This window comes from Saccostrea cucullata, unplaced genomic scaffold (assembly GCF_032062105.1).
Source record: "Saccostrea cucullata isolate Sc308-1 unplaced genomic scaffold, CSIRO_AGI_Scuc_v1 ctg232, whole genome shotgun sequence".
Taxonomy (NCBI): Eukaryota; Metazoa; Mollusca; class Bivalvia; order Ostreida; family Ostreidae; genus Saccostrea; species Saccostrea cuccullata.
In genome coordinates this window covers 271,062-291,132 of record NW_026929738.1, presented here as the reverse complement: position 1 = coordinate 291,132, position 20,071 = coordinate 271,062, and the positions used below count along the sequence as shown (strand labels likewise).

The 20,071-nt window shown below is 32.9% G+C and overlaps 1 protein-coding gene across 3 annotated transcripts; it reads right to left on the bottom strand.

Moving 5' to 3' along the window:
• Positions 1–61: 61 nt before the first annotated feature.
• On the bottom strand, positions 62–18,263 carry LOC134282082 (uncharacterized). 3 transcript variants are annotated; one of them, XM_062764528.1, is made up of 13 exons: positions 18,039–18,263; positions 13,426–13,488; positions 12,456–12,594; positions 11,970–12,063; positions 11,470–11,629; positions 9,544–9,631; positions 5,190–5,304; positions 4,890–4,925; positions 4,316–4,468; positions 3,748–4,199; positions 3,442–3,632; positions 2,717–2,812; positions 62–1,843 (listed from the first exon to the last, which is right to left on the bottom strand). In XM_062764528.1, exons 1-13 carry the CDS (start codon positions 18,115–18,117, stop codon positions 1,680–1,682), a joined length of 1,830 nt encoding a protein of 609 aa, XP_062620512.1. In that variant the 5' UTR covers positions 18,118–18,263; the 3' UTR covers positions 62–1,679. The 3 variants fall into 3 exon arrangements, with proteins under 3 accessions (XP_062620512.1, XP_062620511.1, XP_062620513.1); XM_062764527.1 differs by having other exon boundaries at positions 3,748–4,202; positions 18,039–18,261; XM_062764529.1 differs by lacking the exon at positions 2,717–2,812 and having other exon boundaries at positions 3,748–4,202; positions 18,039–18,261.
• Positions 18,264–20,071: the final 1,808 nt, after the last annotated feature.

Here is a 20,071-nt window from a genome sequence, read left to right as displayed (position 1 = left end):
TTATTTTTGACAATTTTAAAAATTTGCATAATGGTAGTTACCAATATCGATTTTGTTAAATTTGTTATTTAACTTGAAATGTATGTAATTTCACGTCAAACTTAAAAATGTTTCACACAAATAAATGAAGAAATCTAAGTGTATATATATAATATTAAATAAATCACTTTAAAAACACTCAATAATATTTTGTTATATTTCAGCTTCATATATTTTTTTATGGGATGTATAGAAAATTTTCAAGTACTTGGTCAATATTCTATCTGTTTGCAGTTTATTACTATTCACAACACTTTCAGTTAAAACCAGACAAAACCCTCAAAACTGTTGCTAACAAATACACCACGATTATTCCTTATCACAGCTCTGTATTCAATACTTCTGAAAAACATTTCAGACTGCTCATATAACAACACTGTGAAATCTTTCATTTTCATGGGGCGGTAATCTTTCTGGTATGAAGAGACCCACAATTTATGTCCTCCATGAAATTATGTTTAAATTCCAAGACATATTAATATTCTACAATTTCTCTTCCATGAGATAAAATTTGATCCCATGAAAATAAATGATGTTAGAGTTTGTAAAATCATACAATGGCAGCTCTTCACTTTTGCAAATTACCCTGTGATATAGTCATTTACAGTACAGTCATACCTAAAAGTCTTAAACAGGGGGAAGGAAAATATACACTGTAGAAATCTGAGGATTCAAAAACTCGAATTCATATTCATTAAAAATGTTTGGATCATCAACTTACTTCAACATACGCCTTAATGTATTCAACATATCAATGAGCAAGATAATGATTTTCAACTGTATCAACATTAGAAAAAGACTTTTGATTAGTTTTCAAAATCCTTGTATTTTTTATGAGAAAATAACTTGTTTTCAGCAAAAAAAAATGAAAAATAGTAAATATCAAGACATTAAATATTGCACAGATGCCATTACTTAGCAGACCCCAATACCTACATAGAAAGCTCTTGCAATATGATTCTTGTTATAATATTTAAAATTTATTTTTATTTTATATTTCATATCAAGCAAAATTGTGAAGCTTCTAGACCTACATGGTGAATGATTACTGTGGCTGTAATAAAAAGCACTAGGAAGACATAAAATGTTATTCAAAACCCAAACAAGTATTCCCAAACTTTTTTTTCCTTATCTTATATAAATTTTTTTTTTAAAGAACATATTCTATATTTCATTGAAGTAAAATCTGTATAAACACAAGGATATCGAACTTCTAATTTCTACACAAAATTTTAACTTTCGAGTCTTTTCAACTTTTTGAAATGACTGAATATGTTGCCCTAAAATTAAATTTTTTAAATACATGTACAGTCCTTTATATATTCTGAAATCAATACTTGAAATAATCGCCTCTTCATGATAAATATAACATGTAATGTGAAATAGAAATTCATTATTCTTTTTAAAAAATAAATGGAAAATGGTCTTTAAAGCTTTGAACATGATCAGAAAAACTTCAAAATGTAAAACTGAGAACTGCCAAGATGTAAGTGGAACATCACAAAGAGATATATTACTTAGTGAAAATCATATTTTGTAGCTATGTTGTTACAGTCATTTCTTCTCTCTGTTATATTCAATTCTGGCTGACTGTTTGGTCCCAATATTGCTTCAAAATCAGTTCTTGGTAAACATACGTTTCACTGCTGCTTGCAGTTTCCCTTCACTTTGTCGTGTTTAGCATTACCGGTAGATGCCCTCTTCTGTTTATCTAAAGTCGACCTTTTCTGACCTTGAACAGGTTGCCATGGCGATATAACTGATCCTTCTTGTGAAAAGTTGTCATCTCTTGATACCCCAGTATCTGCAAAGGACCCATAGATAATGGCATCAGTGTTTGGGGGGAATGTTTCCATAAAACAAAGAAAGTGATTTCTGCTCCTATGGCTTTGTCAATAAGAAATGCATGTACATGTATTCAATTTCTGCTCCTGCTTTCTTTTTAGTGGAAAAGCAATAAATACAAATTTTAAAAAATCTAATAAATTATGAATTCAATATTTTTTTCTTTAAACTCCTATGTAGGAGGACTGCTTATTTGTGTGACTAGAATGACCCTTTATATCAGTTGAAGATTCACAACAATCGGTTATTTTTTCTGATGAATAAAGACACATAGAATGGATGAAAGTGATACAACAAGTTCAGTTAACAACTTTCAGTGTCTGGATAAGTGTGCATTGAACATTCAGAGATGAGAGAAGTCATGCATGCACCTCTACGTAAATCTATATGTTGGTGCTATCATATACATGTACATACTGTTATTATGGAACAAAAAAAATCTATCTACCTTCTATATAGGAATCTATTCTATAAACAGTTAGTAAAACCATATTAATTTTAAAAGAAATATTAGATTCAAACTTTTTATCTTGAGATTCTTATTTTTCTTAAAATTTTAATTTCTTGTTTTACATTCTTCTATGACAGATACTCCGAATTGTCATCTACATGTAAATAAATTCAACTGTGCCCCTTGTGTTAAATGTACCATTACAAACTAAACATAGTTCTTTTTTTTATGGCCAAGCTCTTTTAAAATTTTAACCATGATGCAAAATTAAAACATTTAAATACATAACAATAGTTGGATTATAAAATCATCTTACACAAAACAACAATTAAGTAGTAAATGCTAAGTTTGTTCACGTATTCATTCATTGAACCTTCATACCCCCAATAAATCCTCTCTGAAAGGCCATTTGATTCCACGTTCCTTTTGGTCGCCTAAGGCTTCCGCGGAGAGAGGGGTCCCATTCTAGTTCTGTTTCTGTGTCAAAGGTTAAACTGGTTAGTGCATTCACACCAAACTTCTCTCAGGTAATTAACAGCAGAAAAACAGACAAAGACACAAAGACAAATTTGTTTTGACTACAGGTCCACGACACCCGATGGAGTGTGCTGAATGAAACGGTACACAGAAATGATGTCACAATAAATCTACAGGAAATGTACAGTAAAAGTTTCATGCATTTACATGATCAAATTATTTCAAAAATTTAGACTGTATAAAATTTATGCCATGATTTTGATTTAGAAGAATGTTTAAGAGACAAATTGTAAGAAGGATTCCATGCTTATGTCAAAATATTGTTTTTCTTTTTCTTTATTCTTTAACTGTATTCAAATGGATTTCTTTGTGATCTATAAAGTTTTCGATTTCCTGTTACATCAATGAAGAAATAGCATCTTCAAATTCTTTTTTAACAGGTTGTAAAATAAAGGTAGATCTATACAAAGGCAAAAATTATTAAACTTTTGCCCCAAAAAATGTTTAATAGGTTTGAGAATATTCAAAGGAATTCTTCTATATGTTACTCTAAGACAAAGGTAGTGTGGAGAGCTCTGAGTGATTTGAGTGAATTCCAAGCCCAGACACAACAGACAAACATACGTTACCTCTGACGGGCAGGGAACTGGCCAGGGTTACTGGGACTTTAGCCTCCGTCTCATCTTGTTGGAATTCATGCGCTCGGCGATGGTAGGTAGGGTCAATGGCTGCTGCTATGTTGAACGGCATAGGGTTGCTGACTGCATAGTGATTTTCTTCTGGGGGTCGCGACGAGACCCTCGACTGTTGTGGTGGTGGTCTGAGCGATAAAAAAAAAAAAAATCAAAATATCACCCAGCTTACGTTTACTGATTTTTTATCGAAATGACTTGGTATTAATCATCAATACCAAAGGCTTGTTTAAATTAATCTACCTGTAAGGTATTTCCTCATCACTATGGTAACTACCAGGTGGGGAGAGGGAGGGGACGTGGTCACTCAGGTCGGACCTGTTGGAGTGTATCCTCCCTCGGGGTGGGGGACCCTGAGATTCCATCACCGAGTTCTCCAGCCATCTCTCTACGTTCTGGACACTACTGGCCGAGCTATCGCCTCGAGAGGGCAGTCTTTGGTCCATTCTCGGAGCTCTTTGGGAAATGTTAGATCTTTGGGAGGAATTGTAAGCACCATGGGATTGGGAGGAATGTGCACTGGAATTGTGATTTTCTGGACTTCTCTGACTTCCCGAGTTATCCGCTGGTCCATTGTTCAGGGACTGAAGGAAACTGTCTCTCCGAAGCCTGTGGTGGTCATGTGACCTTTGAACTGGAATATCTGACCTTTGACCTGGTAAATCAGGAAGTGGTCGTGTTGCTGGGTTTGTAACCTGCTAAATTAAGAAGAAAAATTGGATACAGATCTATTGCATTTTGTCTGTATCAGTACTGCATACCAATAGGGCTAGATGGAAAGTACAGTTTGTAGCCAATATCAAAATAATACCTGTTGTTTGTTTTTTTCTTCCTGTTCTTTTTTCTTTTTCTGTTTGGCTTTCTTTAGTTTAATTTTTTCCTGTTCTTGAATGATCTTAGCAAGTCTTTCATCTTGTTCTTCTATCTCTCTTAGTTTATTGCGATCCACTTCAGCTTTACTTCGCTACAAAGACAAAAATGTATGCAAAATTTAACACTTAATATAAATCTAGTTAGTAAATACATGTACATGTAAAATGTTAGAATCATCATCCAGCGATTTAAAGAAAAGACTTATGGGCAACTATGCTTGCTTGAGTCAACATTCTTATAATGATATGTTGATACATGTAATTCATTCAACTTACAATTCATGATTCAAGCACTTTTGATTTTATATTGAGGACTTAACTAATCTTTAAAATCCAAGTTTTCTTTTCAGTCAGAAGAGCTCAATTGAGCTTCTGGCATATGTGAGCTTAAAATGATAGACCTGCAGCCCTACAAACCTTAACACAGTCCAAGGATTTTTCATTTGAAACTTTTCAAGAAGCAACACTTGAATTACATGAAAAGACAAATGAATATAAACATTTTTTCCCTACCTTGTGTTCCTGCTCTTGTAATAATCGAGCCAATTCCTGAAAGTAATAAGTACATAATAATAGGTGCTTTAAATTCAATGTCTTTTTTAAAAATTCTTGAATATACCTGTAATACTGTACACGTACATAATGGGGTATTCAAAATTAAGTGCAATCACTGGGTATAAAGTACATGTATTTGGCATATTCATGAATTAGCGCTACACACTTCTATGCCATATATTGTATTCATATATGATTTCTTGGCTGTATTCATTAATTAATTATCCGAAATGTTGGAGAATACTCTCCTGTACATACCTCATCAGCTGTTTCCTGTATAAATCTTCTCTGGTTCTCGTCCACATGTTCTGGTAGATGGGGATAAAAGTCAGAAAAATCACCGTCATCTTCAATCCTTCCTGTATGTGTCACTCTGTGGAAAATAAGGTTTACAGAATTATCTTCTCAAAAATAAACCATGTAAATCTCTAATAAATTAGTTGTATACAGTGATAACAATATGTTGTTTACTGTACATCACAAACTTTTTGAAACACCTTATTTTCATGAGAAAGATTTTGGGCTTTGAGAGCAAGTCAAAATTTTCATGAATTCTGAACAATGTTTTAAACTACATGTATAATCTTTAATAATAATATATATGAACAAACTAGAATCTAAATACTTGAAAAGAAGATTTTAAAAGGTTTCCATATATATCTATGTAAAACTTGTCGGCCAAACTCATGATTTGAAACACACTACCTGAAATTACACAAAAATAAAGTTCTCTTGAATTAAAAGTGATTTACGTATGTAAAACCAGTTGGCCAATATTGGACTTTGTCTGGGTAATGAACACTTAATAGAGGTTCAAGCTACATGAACTTCCCTTCTCAAATAAACCTACAAATGACAAACCAATTTTTGCAATAAGATTTGTTCTGTCTTATTGGTAAGGTCATTTTCTGTTAAAAATTATACAAGTCAAATACTCTTCAGTTGATTAATATCTTCAAAATTTGAACTATTCATTATAATCATGATTCATTACTATCACATGCAAAACAGTCTTTTCCATCCTAATTTTAGTTGTAACAATGTCAACAACAACTTAATCAGATCAATGCGGAATGTACGTTTCCTTATTTTTGCACTTTGTTAAAGTGACACATCAAAAAAATAGACAAGGAAGAAAAAGGCCTATTTGACACAATGACCACCTATAAATCAATCTATTGAAGGAAAATGCCTACTTTGATCTAACCTTCGTTATAAAAACCATAATTTCAACTTATGCTATGCAATGTTGCTTGTGTATTTTTGCATGAACATTATAGCCTTATGCTATTTTATTTGTTTCAATACCTTTTTAGATATTAAATACTAGTGTCTATATTCATATTTTTTTCTTTTGATGTTAAACATCAATGGAAAATTTTTAATTCCGTATAAGCAGAATTTTTAGCGAGGATTTAATTTTGGCATTATTAGCTAGGGTGCTGAGATCGCTAAAATTGAATATCACAAAAAATTAATTGTGTCTTCTTTGTAATAGCTTCTTTAGTGAGCATTTTATAATCGCTAATATTACATTTCGCTAAAAATAAAATACCAGTTTTTAAGGACAAATCGCTAAATTTGCGTCTCGCTAAAATTACCACCTTTACGGTAATTTTTTATCCAATACAAAGGTTTTTTGTGACTTTTTCTACCTTAGACCCCCCTTTCCACTTTAAATGAAGACAATACCCTTTATTTTTACTTTTAACATAGATTGTGGCAAGTACAAGTATGCTAGAAATTGTTCTGATATTGTTTGACAAATCTTAAACTGAGAAGAAAATTACAGCAAGTGCTTAGACAAACCTAGATAAAAAAATAAAACCCTTGTGCCTCTGGCTTTGTTAACATATGTTGAATATAAAATAGAGCAATATCCATATTCTTATCATTTCCAATATACCTGAACTATATTTGAAATCATGTCATCATAATGCAGAAAGCTCTTGAAATAAGAAGATAATGAAACAAGACCAAATAATATGTTAGTAAATTCTCTAACCACTGTGACTGTTTACATTGACATCAACTTGTTAAAAAATAAATTTAAGCTAGATTTCAGAAACATACAAGTAAAATTCCAAATAAAATATCATACTACTGGTAACAATTACATACATACAATCAAATTATACAAATAAAATACAGATATCTATAGAGATATACATTATGGCATGCATATGTCACAAGAAATCAGTCTTAGAACTGTCAAATTTAGTGCAAGTCTTAAATTGTTCAATGGCAATAGCAATGTTCTAACCGAGCTGTAAGTTCTAAGACTGGGAAACTCCAAGTACAGACTAACAGATTGTAGCAAAACTTCCACACTTCTTTTTAATTGTTACCTTATTTTTCCAGTTCTATTCAAAATGTACATTATATGACACATTTGTTTTTATTTCTGAAATAAAAGTGCAATCTATCAAAAGTTTCCTGTTTTTTTGTCAATTATGCATGAAATACATGAAACAGACCCAATGGTCCACAATGCTCACTAAGTCATGATGATATAATTTTATATGTTTTAACCTGGCCCCAGTGACCATTTCAGCAGCACAACTCAATTAACATATTTATAAAGGAAAATTTATACAGAATGAGTTGATTAATCATAATGTTCTTGTTTCTAAGATGATATGAGACTTCCCCTATTTTCATATGTGTGTAATAAATTTGGGGGAAAGAAGGGTAATATGAAACTGTATCCAACCCAATGAAACTCTTAGAAATAAGATTGATTGATTGATTGTATATTGTTTAACGTCCCTCTTGAGAATTTTTCACTCATATGAAAAGAAGATTTTAAAAGGTTTCATATATCTGATGCCGGTGAAGGGCTTCAAATTTTTAAAGATTTTTTCCTATATATTCCTATGTAAAACTTGGCACTTGGCCCCACCCTAGCCCCGAGGGCCATTGAGCAAATTGAGGATGATTCCACATGAGTTTCATCTTTCCTGGCCCAGTGGTTCTGGAGAAGAAGATTTTTTAAAGATTTTTCTATATATTCCTATGTAAAACTTGGGTCGGCCATTTTGGCCCCACCCTTGGGACCTACGTTTTTAAGGTCATATTTTTCCGTAAAACTTGGGTAGACCCGTGACTTTCAAACTTCTAGTGCCGAGCGCTTGGCCCAGTGGTTCTTGAAGGAAAAGATTTTTCCTATATATTCCTACCTTTGTTTACGTCTTAGGTATGACCACATGAGTTTCACCTTTCCTGGCCCAGTGGTTCTTGAGAAGAAGATTTTTTAAAAATGCCATTAATTTTTCTCTAATTCATAATTATCTCCCCTTGGAAAAGGGCCCCTTCCAAACTGATCCCCTTCACATAAGAAGTGCCAAGTTTGGTTAAAATTGCTCCTTAGAAATAAGACAATTTTGCCATAGTTATAAAAACAATAGAAGACAAGAGATATTTGTAAAACACTTATGCCCCCTCCCCCAAATAATTAGAATTTTTTTTAAGTCCAAGGGGCATAACTCGGTCTAAAATAGCTCAATCTAAGCCAAAACAGAACTTGACCTACATATATTTATGATAAATCTGTATACCAAATTTCATTTTAATTTGTGCACCTTCTGCAAAGAAAATGAACAGAAACTGCAAATAATTGGAATTTTTCTAAGTCCAAGGGGCATAACTTGGTCAAAAATGGCTTGATTGTATCCAAAACAGAACTTACATGTAATTGACCTGGATATTCTTATGATAAATCTGTATATCAATTTCATTTCAATATGTCCAACCAATACGAAGAAAATGAACGGAAACAGATGGTGGATTGAGAGACAGACTGCATCAAAGCAATATCACTCCCTTCTTCGAAGAGGGGGGGAATAAAAAGGCTTTTTTTCTGAATTCAGTTGAACTTTGGTATCGGAAATACCAATATCGTAAATACCATGGATATGTCCAAAAAACTTAAGTTTTGTTCAGATAGGTGTGCAGAGTGAAGACCATAAATTTTGATCAGAATAGTCCACTTGAATCTCTTGCTTGGGTAAGCTCAAATGAACCCCATCAAGATATAAGACAAAGAGATACTGTTTGATAAAATGAAGCAAGACCACAGTAGTTATGAGAAGACACAGAGTGACAGTGTAACTGCTTCATATCAATATGTAAACATTTGATAGTAACTAATGTAAGATTTGTAGTTCCTCGCAAAATTCTTTAGGACACTAACAAAACTATTTGTCTAGGTTTGATTCAAAAAGAATGTTGGTATAATTTTGAGTATGATTTTGACTGTACCTAGGATGTTCGTAGTTTTGACTTTGCCTGAGTTTGATTTACCAAGAAAGTTGGTACATTATAATTTTGAGTTTATTTACCTAAAATGTTGGTGTTTTTTGAGTTTGTCTGAGTTTGATTTACCTAGAAAGTTAGAAGTTTTTCTAGTTTGTATGAGTTTGATTTACATAAAATTTTGTATAATTTTGAGTATGATTTACCTAGAATGTTGGTAGTGCTGAGATTGTTCAATGTTGATAGTTTTTAATTTGTCTGAGTTTGATTTACCTAGAATGTTGGTAGTTTTGAGTTTGACTGAGTTTGATTTTCCTAGAATGTTGGTATTTTTTTTAATTGTCTGAGTTTGATTTACCTAGAATGTTGGTAGTTCTGAGTTTGTCTGTCCACTGCTCCATTATTCAGCCTGACTTCTCTCATAGCTTCATTAGCACCCACCACATCTGTAATGTACAGTATCATTTAATGGATTAAGTGACTACTTCATCTGAGAATTAAATACATTTCAATATCTTTCTTAAGTTAACAAGGTGAATCTATTAAGAAAGTGAATCTATTGAGCTCTGACAAGGCAAGAGTCAACCTATTTAGCTTACCAAATGGAGAATGAATCTGAATTAAATAATTTCAATGTTTCTTAAGTTTACACAAGGGGTTATTGAATCTACTGAGCTCAGGAAAATGGAAGTAAATCTTTTTAAGTCAATTCAGAGAGGGTGAATTCACACAAACATGGAGGAGGAAGCAATTTATTTCAAATGAGGGTGAATCAAGCCAATCAAGACTAGGTCAGGGAATGTTACATTGAAAATAAAGCATGGCTACTGAGCCTAAGGTTAGACTGAATGCAAGGAGCCTAAGGTTAGACTGGATGCTAAGGAGCCTAAGGTTAGACTGGATGCTAAGGAGCCTAAGGTTAGACTTGATGCTAAGGAGCCTAAGGTTAGACTGAATGCTAAGGAGCCTAAGGTTAGACTGGATGCTAAGGAGCCTAAGGTAAGACTGGATGCTAAGGAGCCTAAGGTTAGACTGGATGCTAAGGAGCCTAAGGTAAGACTGGATGCTAAGAAGCCTAAGGTTAGACTGGATGCCAAGGAGCCTAAGGTTAATATAAGGAGCCTAAGGTAGCTCAGAAGAAGGTTAATGGAAGCCTAAGGTAAATATTTTTAAGGTTAGAAGCCTTCAGAAAGGGTGAATTTACACAAACATGGCTAGGAGCCAAAGAAGAAGCCTAAGGTTTATTTAGACTTGATGCTAAGGAGCCTAAGGTTAGACTTGATGCTAAGAAGCCTAAGGTTAGACTGGATGCTAAGTAGCCTAAGGTTAGACTGGATGCTAAGGAGCCTAAGGTAAGACTGGATGCTAAGAAGCCTAAGGTAAGACTGGATGCTAAGGAGCCTAAGGTAAGACTGGATGCTAAGGAGCCTAAGGTAAGACTGGATGCTAAGGAGCCTAAGGTAAGACTGGATGCTAAGAAGCCTAAGGTTAGACTGGATGCTAAGAAGCCTAAGGTAAGACTGGATGCTAAGAAGCCTAAGGTTAGACTGGATGCTAAGGAGCCTAAGGTAAGACTGGATGCTAAGAAGCCTAAGGTAAGACTGGATGCTAAGGAGCCTAAGGTAAGACTGGATGCTAAGGAGCCTAAGGTAAGACTGGATGCTAAGGAGCCTAAGGTAAGACTAGCTACTGGATGCTAAGGAGCCTAAGATTAGTGGATGCTAAGAAGCCTAAGGTTAGACTAAGGTTAGGATGCTAAGGAGCCTAAGGTAAGAGACTGGATGCTAAGAAGCCTAAGGTTAGACTGGATGCTAAGGAGCCTAAGATTAGACTGGATGCTAAGAAGCCTAAGGTTAGACTGGATGCCAAGGAGCCTAAGGTTAGACTTGATGCTAAGGAGCCTAAGGTAAGACTGGATGCTAAGAAGCCTAAGGTTAGACTGGATGCTAAGGAGTCTAAGGTTAGACTGGATGCTAAGGAGCCTAAGGTTAGACTGGATGCTAAGGAGCCTAAGGTTAGACTGGATGCTAAGGAGCCTAAGGTTAGACTGGATGCTAAGGAGCCTAAGGTTAGACTGGATGCTAAGGAGCCAAAGGTAAGACTGGATGCTAAGAAGCCTAAGGTTAGACTGGATGCTAAGAAGCCTAAGGTAAGACTGGATGCTAAGGAGCCTAAGGTTAGACTTGATGCTAAGAAGCCTAAGGTTAGACTGGATGCTAAGGAGCCTAAGGTTAGACTGGATGCTAAGGAGCCTAAGGTTAGACTGGATCGTCTGTGTATGTACCTGGGGGTAGGGACCTGGCCACCAGCCCCGCGACCTCTGAACTGTGCTGAAGCTGCTGCTCCAAGATCTCCCTCTCCCTCTTCAGTTCCTTAATCCTCTTCTTTTCCATGTATTTCTCATACCTTTGTTGTTCTTTTTCAAAAGCTTTTCTTGCCATTTCCTACAAAAGCGTAAATCTCTCATTGTCTGTTAACTGCTTTGGTCTATTTAAAAGGCACATTTGATAAAATGTTCATCTGAGCATATTTTAGCAATATTTTTGAAACCTACTTAACAAATACATATAGACACTTTTCTCTAGTGCATGAATCTATTCTTAATGCTTAATTATCAGTTGAGGAGGAAGATTTTTACACTTCTAAATTAACAGCCCTGTATTCTGTGAAAAGAAAATCATCACTGAGATATACACTGAGTCTATAGTGATCAACTAGCTTGAAAATATCCACTGTAGCCTTGACCTATATAAATTGAATTTTGATGAACTTTTGACATTTAACCTCATCCTGTTGTTCCCTCTGCCTCTTCTGAGCTGCCTCCTCCCCCATCAGATCTTGTTCTATTCTTCTGGCTATTTCTGCATCTTCTTCAGCTCTGTTCAAGCATATTTTTTATGGTGAATTGAATAATGCAAAGATTTTGCAGTTTAACATTATATAATTATTTTGGTTCCAATAATGCAAAGATTTTGCAGTTTAATATTATATAATTATTTTGGTTCCAATAAATATATGTAAGAGAATATTAAGGTGCAAATGTATAGAAGCTTAAAATTGAGGGCATATGGCATGCATTATATTGTATCTGTTTTGACTTGACTTTTTTTCTGCACATTTTTCCCCTATGAATGAATAACTTCTGCTGTTCTTATCATGCTTAAAGGTAAATTGCACCTTAAGTAAATATACCTACACAGGAAATATTTCGGGGAGATTTTTTAAAAAAATTTCCCTGTAATAGGTTCTCTTATTTAAAAAGTTACTCACTGCATATTCAGGGCCTGTAACTCCTGGTAGCGTTGCTCTTGTTGTCTACATTCCTCCTCCGTCTGTACCACACGGGCCACGGGAATATCCTCCCGCACGGTTCTCCTGTTGAATCTATTCAGGCCATAGTGTCTCTCAACTTAAACAATAACCAATATAAAGATAATAACAGCATTTAAAACTTAAACAATAACCATAAACATAAACATAATAACAGCACTTAGAGGAACTGTAAATATAATATTACAATAATGGCACTTAGTATACATGTTTAGTCATCATCGTTTATATGGGAGTGAATCATAATGCTGTTAATTCTCTTCAGACTCTTTAGATTATAGAGATAGTGTTCTGTTTCTTACTTTCTCACACTTAATGACTTTCATAAAAATGAATTGAAGTTCATACGAAAAAAATGAACTAAATAATGAGTCATATCTGCATGTACAAGAGTAAAATACGTACTTATATATTTCTCTCTTATAATTCAGCTGTTTTATCTATTCCATCATCTTAGTACATAAATAGAAGCTTCTTCTTTATAAAATTGCAATATAATGGCCAAATGATTACATGAACTTTAATTCACCCCTATACCAGAACAGGTAACATATCAGATCGAATGATACCATGTAATGAAGTGCTAAATGAGAATGAGCATTTTCCAATATATTATCCAGATACAATTTACATGCATGCCAGGCATATACATACATGTAAATATTGTTTTATTATACTTTTACACTATCAGTACAACATTCTAAGGGCTCAATAGTAAAATTGGAGATATACAAGATTCCTCCTGGGTATGCATAAACTATTACAACAGATGTTATATATTACAATAATGATCACAAACTATTATATTGTTAGATTTGTTATGTATTACAATAATGACCGTGTCCACGATAAAACGTGAAAAGATAAGGTCAGAAGTAGGAACTGTTGTAACCGATTCTTTATGACTCACATTCTTCATTCTGTTCCTGGTACGCCATCGCTCCATCCTCGTGAACCATGAATTCTTGGCGAACTATAAAAATATAACCATAAATATAATCATGATAATATATAATAAAGATTCAAACTTCAAAATTTCCAAACTACGAGATATGTATAACACAATACAAATACATAAAATAAATAATAAACTAGAAAACTGACCAGTCAGCAAGGGCCCCGCCATGGGATAGAATTATAAGGGTGCAGCTTATGGAATGATTAAAAAATTTACGAAGAATAAGCAACAGCAACTGTATTCTTAAAATTTCAAGATAATTCCTGAATATTCAAAAACCTGTAAATAATATCCTTGTATTTACATTACGCAGTAAAGAACAACTTAACATTGAATGTATATTTAAACAATAATGAAGCTTATCTGCCAGCCTTCAATGAATGCAAATATCATGAAGGCTTGACCTTAACTTCAAACATACAGCAGTTGCAGACAAAGATTTTCATTAATCTTAAAGTGACAGATAAAGAAAAGCCTACTAAATTTTCTGCAGCAGGCTAGATAATTAATCCCAAGGGATTAATTGTACCTCTCTCAATTTTCTTCTAAAGTTACAATAAGAACTTTTTCAGTATGATAGAATGGGGTTTTTATACAACTAAAAAATTAATACATGTATTCTTGAATTTACATAAAAGGAAAAAAGTAAAATAAAAAAAATATTTTTTTTATTGAAATAAAAAACATATCTTCTTTTTATCTATTTCTTGTTTTTAAGAATTCAATGAAATCATAACTATTTTAACAAAAATAAAGTATAAACATTTATATTTACATCCACATTTCAGAGTGTTCAAGCATTCCAAATAGACTAACTTCAAAACAAACTTCACTTGCAGACAGAAGTGGTAATTAATCTCAATGTGACAGATAAAGATAATGCTCTGGATTTTCTTCAGGAGGAAAGCTAATTAATCCCAAAAAGAGCATTCAGTTTACAATGGGAACAGCTTCAGCAGTTATCTCTCTTTGCCAATGCATTCTTATATAAAGTTAAGGAATCTACCCCACCACCCCAGCTCCAAACCAGGGGACACAGAGAAACAAACTTAGCATCAAAATATGTCTTTCTGCTTATTGAACTACCATACCAAATTTGATCTTAATTGGGCAACCACAAAAAAAGTTATTAGGAAAAAACAGAAAATTTGTGGACGGAAGAAAGACACAGACAGAGTGATTACTATAGTCCTTGCGGGGCCCTAATAAATATATGTATTTTTTTAATTCTCTTTAAGTCTTTTTGAAAGACAAGCAGTACATGTATTGTGAGATTTTTAATTTTAATTTTACTGGGCATGAATTCATGATACACATGCATATTAATATGTAACAAATCCTGAAATTATGTGATAATTACACACTAGTAAACACGAAAATTTTTTAAATTGTGAACCTCATCTATGTAGTTATACATGTATACATCTAAATATACAGCTCACATTCTAACATGACAAAAACTTACTTAAATACAGGCATTTTCAGTGTATTATAGTTTATGTATTCTAAATTTTTTTTGATTAAACTTGACAAACAAAGTAGAATTCAAAATTTCACAACAGATTCCTCTAATCTCTAGTTAGTTGCTATACATGCTATACCTACGGGCCTATATGTGAGCACTATTAACAAATCAGTGTCAAACTGCCAAATTACACCTTCCTTAAAAATGACACACCCAGGGATACCAACTCAGCTCCTTCCCTAGTTAGCAGGTCTTACAATTGTCATGGTATGGTCATGGCAACAAATGAAGCAGGAAATTAGAAAGTGTAATGGACTTGACCAGGATTTGAACCCAAATCCCCAGTACTCTAGACAAGTGCTCTACCACTGAAATATCTACCCACCAGCCAATAAACCTGCCTGACTTAACATTATTACATGAATACTTGTTCTAAATTTAGTAACTTTGCAATAGTTGTTCTGGAGAAGAATTTATTACTCTAATGTTCAGTGAGTACCAAATCAGACGAAATCAAGATAAACATCATGTTTTAAATTATACATGTACTAGGAGTTGGTTGCTTAGGGGAAAAAATGCTCAGAAAAGCTAAAACACTTCCATGACTATACATGAAACAAATTGTTTCTGATCATAACAAAGTTTAAAAAGAAAGTATGAGAGAAATTTTTGTACCTTCAAAACAATTGTTAGTTTGATACCCGGGATATAACTTTAAAATATTATATTCTTGATAACGTCTTGCTATAGTAAATGATATAATTTTGTAGGAATATGTTTTTGTGAGACAATTGCATAATGCATGTACAGTTAAACTCTATTTTCTTGAATTTTGATGCCTTGAATACCAAAAATATATTGTTGTGAGGTTAAATTCCCAACTACCTTTATGTTTTAAACCTTTTTATCTTGAATTCTACGATATCCCAATTTTTTCTTGGTGCCAAGGTCTTTTCGAATTTCAGATAATGAGATTTAACTGTACTTATTAGCAGAGCATAATATAGTAACTCTATCGTCCTCAAGTTAGAGTGCATTTCTATTATTCTTTTTCTATGAGAAATGAAGCAAACAATATATCTTTGACTATATTTAAAGCACCACTGAAGTCTACTGTATATTAAATATAATGTTGTCCAATATATATTATAATGTTTAATATTACTTTTTGTGTGATTTTATGCTTTAAGGGAAAGTGTAATCTGTGTATAAAAGATTTCCAAGCCGAGTTTGGCCCACTCAGATGATGGACATTTCTCTAAACATTAATAGTAGGATAATAGATTGAATCACAAAGAGAATTAAATGATGTCACAAATATTGTTTCTAGCTGATCCCACACTCCATAATTTACACTTGTAGTAACATTTGTTTAAATACTATAGGTATGTTTAAAATATGGTCAACTGAACAGCAAGTACTAAGGTTTCCAACATTTATAAATGTTATAATCCACTTGTGATGACAGTCTTTTGAATGAGGCTCCATTTTTTCAGGAATGAAGATAATTAAGCTACCAATTCATTTGGAAAACATACTTTTATATATTATGTGCAAGGTCACACTTCCATACCCACCTCTTGTTGGTAAAAAGCTTGTTAGAATTTAGTAAATATTATCAAGCTAATTACATTTTAATGAGAATCTAGATATTAAACCCAGTACCCTTTACATGTGAGTCGGGTGCTCTCCACACTGTACTATGCAGTCTGACGTTGTCGAAATGGGATTTAACTTCACATTTTCTTTGCAGTACTAGAACTTACAAACATTAATTGTTTAAATGTTTATGCAATTCATACTTTATAAAAGGTGTCTTCATCATAAAAAGACAAATTAACAAAAATTATGAAAATTTATAAACAGGGGATTTTAAATGGGTCTATATCCTCATAACTCTTAATTCCTTGAAAGCAATCAGCATCAGCACAAAGCGGTATATGGACACTAACCCATATATAATAAAGAGGCATTTGTGAACTTTAAATCTTTGATTCTTTGATCCTTTGAATTTTGCCCCCTTTCAGTGCAAATACTGCCCTAATGTAAAATGTAAAGCCTGAATGTCACTATTTCACTCAGAGAAGGAAATATAAATACAGCAATATACAATGTACTATTAATATTTTTTATTGTCAAGGTTAGCAACACAAAACTATATGTAAATACCAGCTTATTCAAATGTTGACAGCTGTATTGTGTTTTATTATATAGAATATCTACAAAATGATATTGTCCTAGATGGTGAGGGCTTGTCCTGAGACACAGTTAGATTATTGTAACATAAGTATATAGTATTGTATGTCTGTATTGAAATACTTATTGCTATTTGGCTTGCAATATAATAGCATATAGGACTATTTCTTTCCACATAATAAAATGCAGTATATTTTCTCATGAACTACATTAGGTAAGTATGTAAGCATGAATATCTACAATATAGGCTACATGTGCACCCTGTTTTGTTTTAAAAATGACAGTTGAACGGCGTAGGCAAGTCATCATAATATATAATAAACATTTTACTTCTAAACATTTTACTTCTACCTACACTCGTAAATTTGTACATCTTGCTAAAAATCTTTGTTGGGTACTATAAATCTATATCACATGGTGCACAAAGCAAAACTAAAGAAATTGCATAAATAAATTGAGGGAAATTAAAATTATTCATTTTCTTGGCATGAATATTGTTGTCCAACTTTCATCTCACCTTTTCACTGCAGGCCAAATGTGACTCAGAATAAACAGGTAAACAACGTTCCTGAATCTCCCACCCTTGTGTTAACAGGGCATTTGAAGTATCAATTAATTAGTAGCCACTTATAAAAATAAACAATTTATCTAATGTTATAGGAAAAGTACCCCTTCTTACAGGACAATATGTTAAATAATCATGTAAGACCAACTGCATTACATGTATTACAATTGTTCTTCAAGAGCGACGGTCTTCTTTCTCATATCTTAAAAAAATCAATTTTTTAGCACTTTCAAATTATTAATTTTTTTTAAAGTTTACGACCCAAGTAACGATTATACCTAATCATGTTAAATTGTTAATTAACATTATTAAATTAATATGCCAGAAGCCCTACTGTACCTTTTGCCACTTTTCCCCTCTGAGGCATTGTCCCTCTGTCTTGACGATCCGAATCCGACATGTTTCCAGAATACATCATGCAGACAAAATAATTTCACATCAGTTCGCATTCTCTGTCATCATTAATGTACTTAACATAAGTGGAAGTTTCCTTACGTCTATTTCTGGTAACTTTCATTCACAAACCGGAAATCTACGAAACTCAACCGGATGTTCTAAAATGGTTTAACTATTTACCGGAAAATACGCATTTTATTGGGGAAAATGGGTTGATCCCCCTTTTTTTAAAATTAATTATGCATTTGTTTACATAAATATAAGTAAACATAGCTTCATTTCGTATTGTTACGAATAATGATATAATTAAATATTATCTTGTTTACCAACAATATCTTTGTCCATTTATCAGTAATCAGGTTATTGTGTCATCATCTAAAAATAAATTCTCCATCCAAATCGTACTTTCAAAAAAATCCCTCAGTGCTAATAAAGGACACTATTATGAGTGATTTAATGAATTCTTCATGCAGTATACCAAAGTCATTCTCTTTAATATGATAATCTTGTCAGGCTGAAAGAATCCAAAATGTTATTTTTTCCAAATGTTTGAAAAGACCAGTCATTTTTTTTTAGATTTCATATAAATATCATCCTCACAACGTCAGGGGTCAGTCATTTCTTAGATTTCGTGTTGAATAAATTGTGAGGATGTATAAATATATATAGAATCTAATTGATTAATACAACTGTACATTTTTAATTTTATACCCATTTTTTACATATTCATCAAGATTAGTACAACTGTAAAACGCGGAACAAAACGGAACGGAAAGCGGAACGGAACGGAAAACCGAATGTATTATTTTGGATTAAATCACTTAAAATACACAGATGTTATAATAAATTATCTATTTTGTACATATTCAACCCCCCATTATTAAAACAAGTTGATTTTGTTATGCTAAGTCTCTTATTTACGAAAATCGCTAACATAGCAGTCACCTAGAATCGAATTTGAAAAGGGGGGATAAACGAACTTGAAAAGTATTTGATAAGCAAAAACAAAAAAAAAGGGGGGGATAAAACACAAAAAGAAAACAATTGTTTGATTCGGGTTGGGGGGATAAGTTCCAATTCCAACATCTTTCAGTACTATTTTTTTTTACAAACTTTAATACTACCAGGGACCAATATACTAACTTAGTATACATGTAGGTCCCTGATACTACATTAATTACATTCACAAAAAGTGTGAGGATGTCAACTTGACCGAACATTTCCGCATAGGTTTTGAAAATATTTCCTAAATGAAATGGAAAGAGAAATAAAATGAAAAAAAAAATTATTAAGATTACGTTTAGGGCAAACCTGGATATAAACATCTCTTATACACACTGGTTATTAAAATTTTATTCAAAATAGAGTCGCTTTCTATATATCTAAATTCTGGAAAAACTTTCATAGATTTAATACAGAATCTTTGCATTCAATGAAAATAAATTTTGTTTGTTTGCGGTACATATGTGTGTATTTTTTATTTATGTATATGTGACTCGTAAAAAAATGTTTTTATCCTGAGAAGTTGTAATTATGCTTTTGCAAAATATATATAAGATTTGATAAACCATTTTTTATTGTGGCTATGTGCTACACAGACCCGGAACTGCCACTCCCCTTTCATGATTCGCGAATTCGACACTGCGTGCATAATATGAATATCATAACCAATTTTTACAGACATTGACACTGGAAACAAAATGAAAGGGGGGATGGGATCAGTAAAAAATTTCCAACATACAACAAATTTGATAAGCCAAAATAAGGGGCATACTCGCTTCTCATGATATCGCGGGTTACACTGTATCGCGGTTTATTCCAAAAATTCAGATACATATATAGTTCATATCCTTTCTGTTAAAATGCTATCTGTTTGTCGTGCGGATGAAAACTTTTGTTATGGTAAAAAAGTATGGAACATGCGTCGGTAAATTTTTTATATTCAAATATAACGTAATTTTTTAGATTTCCATTCC

Coding starts and splice junctions, on each gene's coding strand:
- LOC134282082 (XM_062764527.1), bottom strand. CDS start 18,117: ATGATGTATTCTGGAAACATGTCGGATTCGGATCGTCAAGACAGAGGG. Junction 11,630..11,969: donor AGAGGGAACAACAGGATGAG/GTTAAATGTCAA, acceptor ACGCTTTTGTAG/GAAATGGCAAGAAAAGCTTT. Junction 5,305..9,543: donor CAGAACTACCAACATTCTAG/GTAAATCAAACT, acceptor TATTTTCCACAG/AGTGACACATACAGGAAGGA.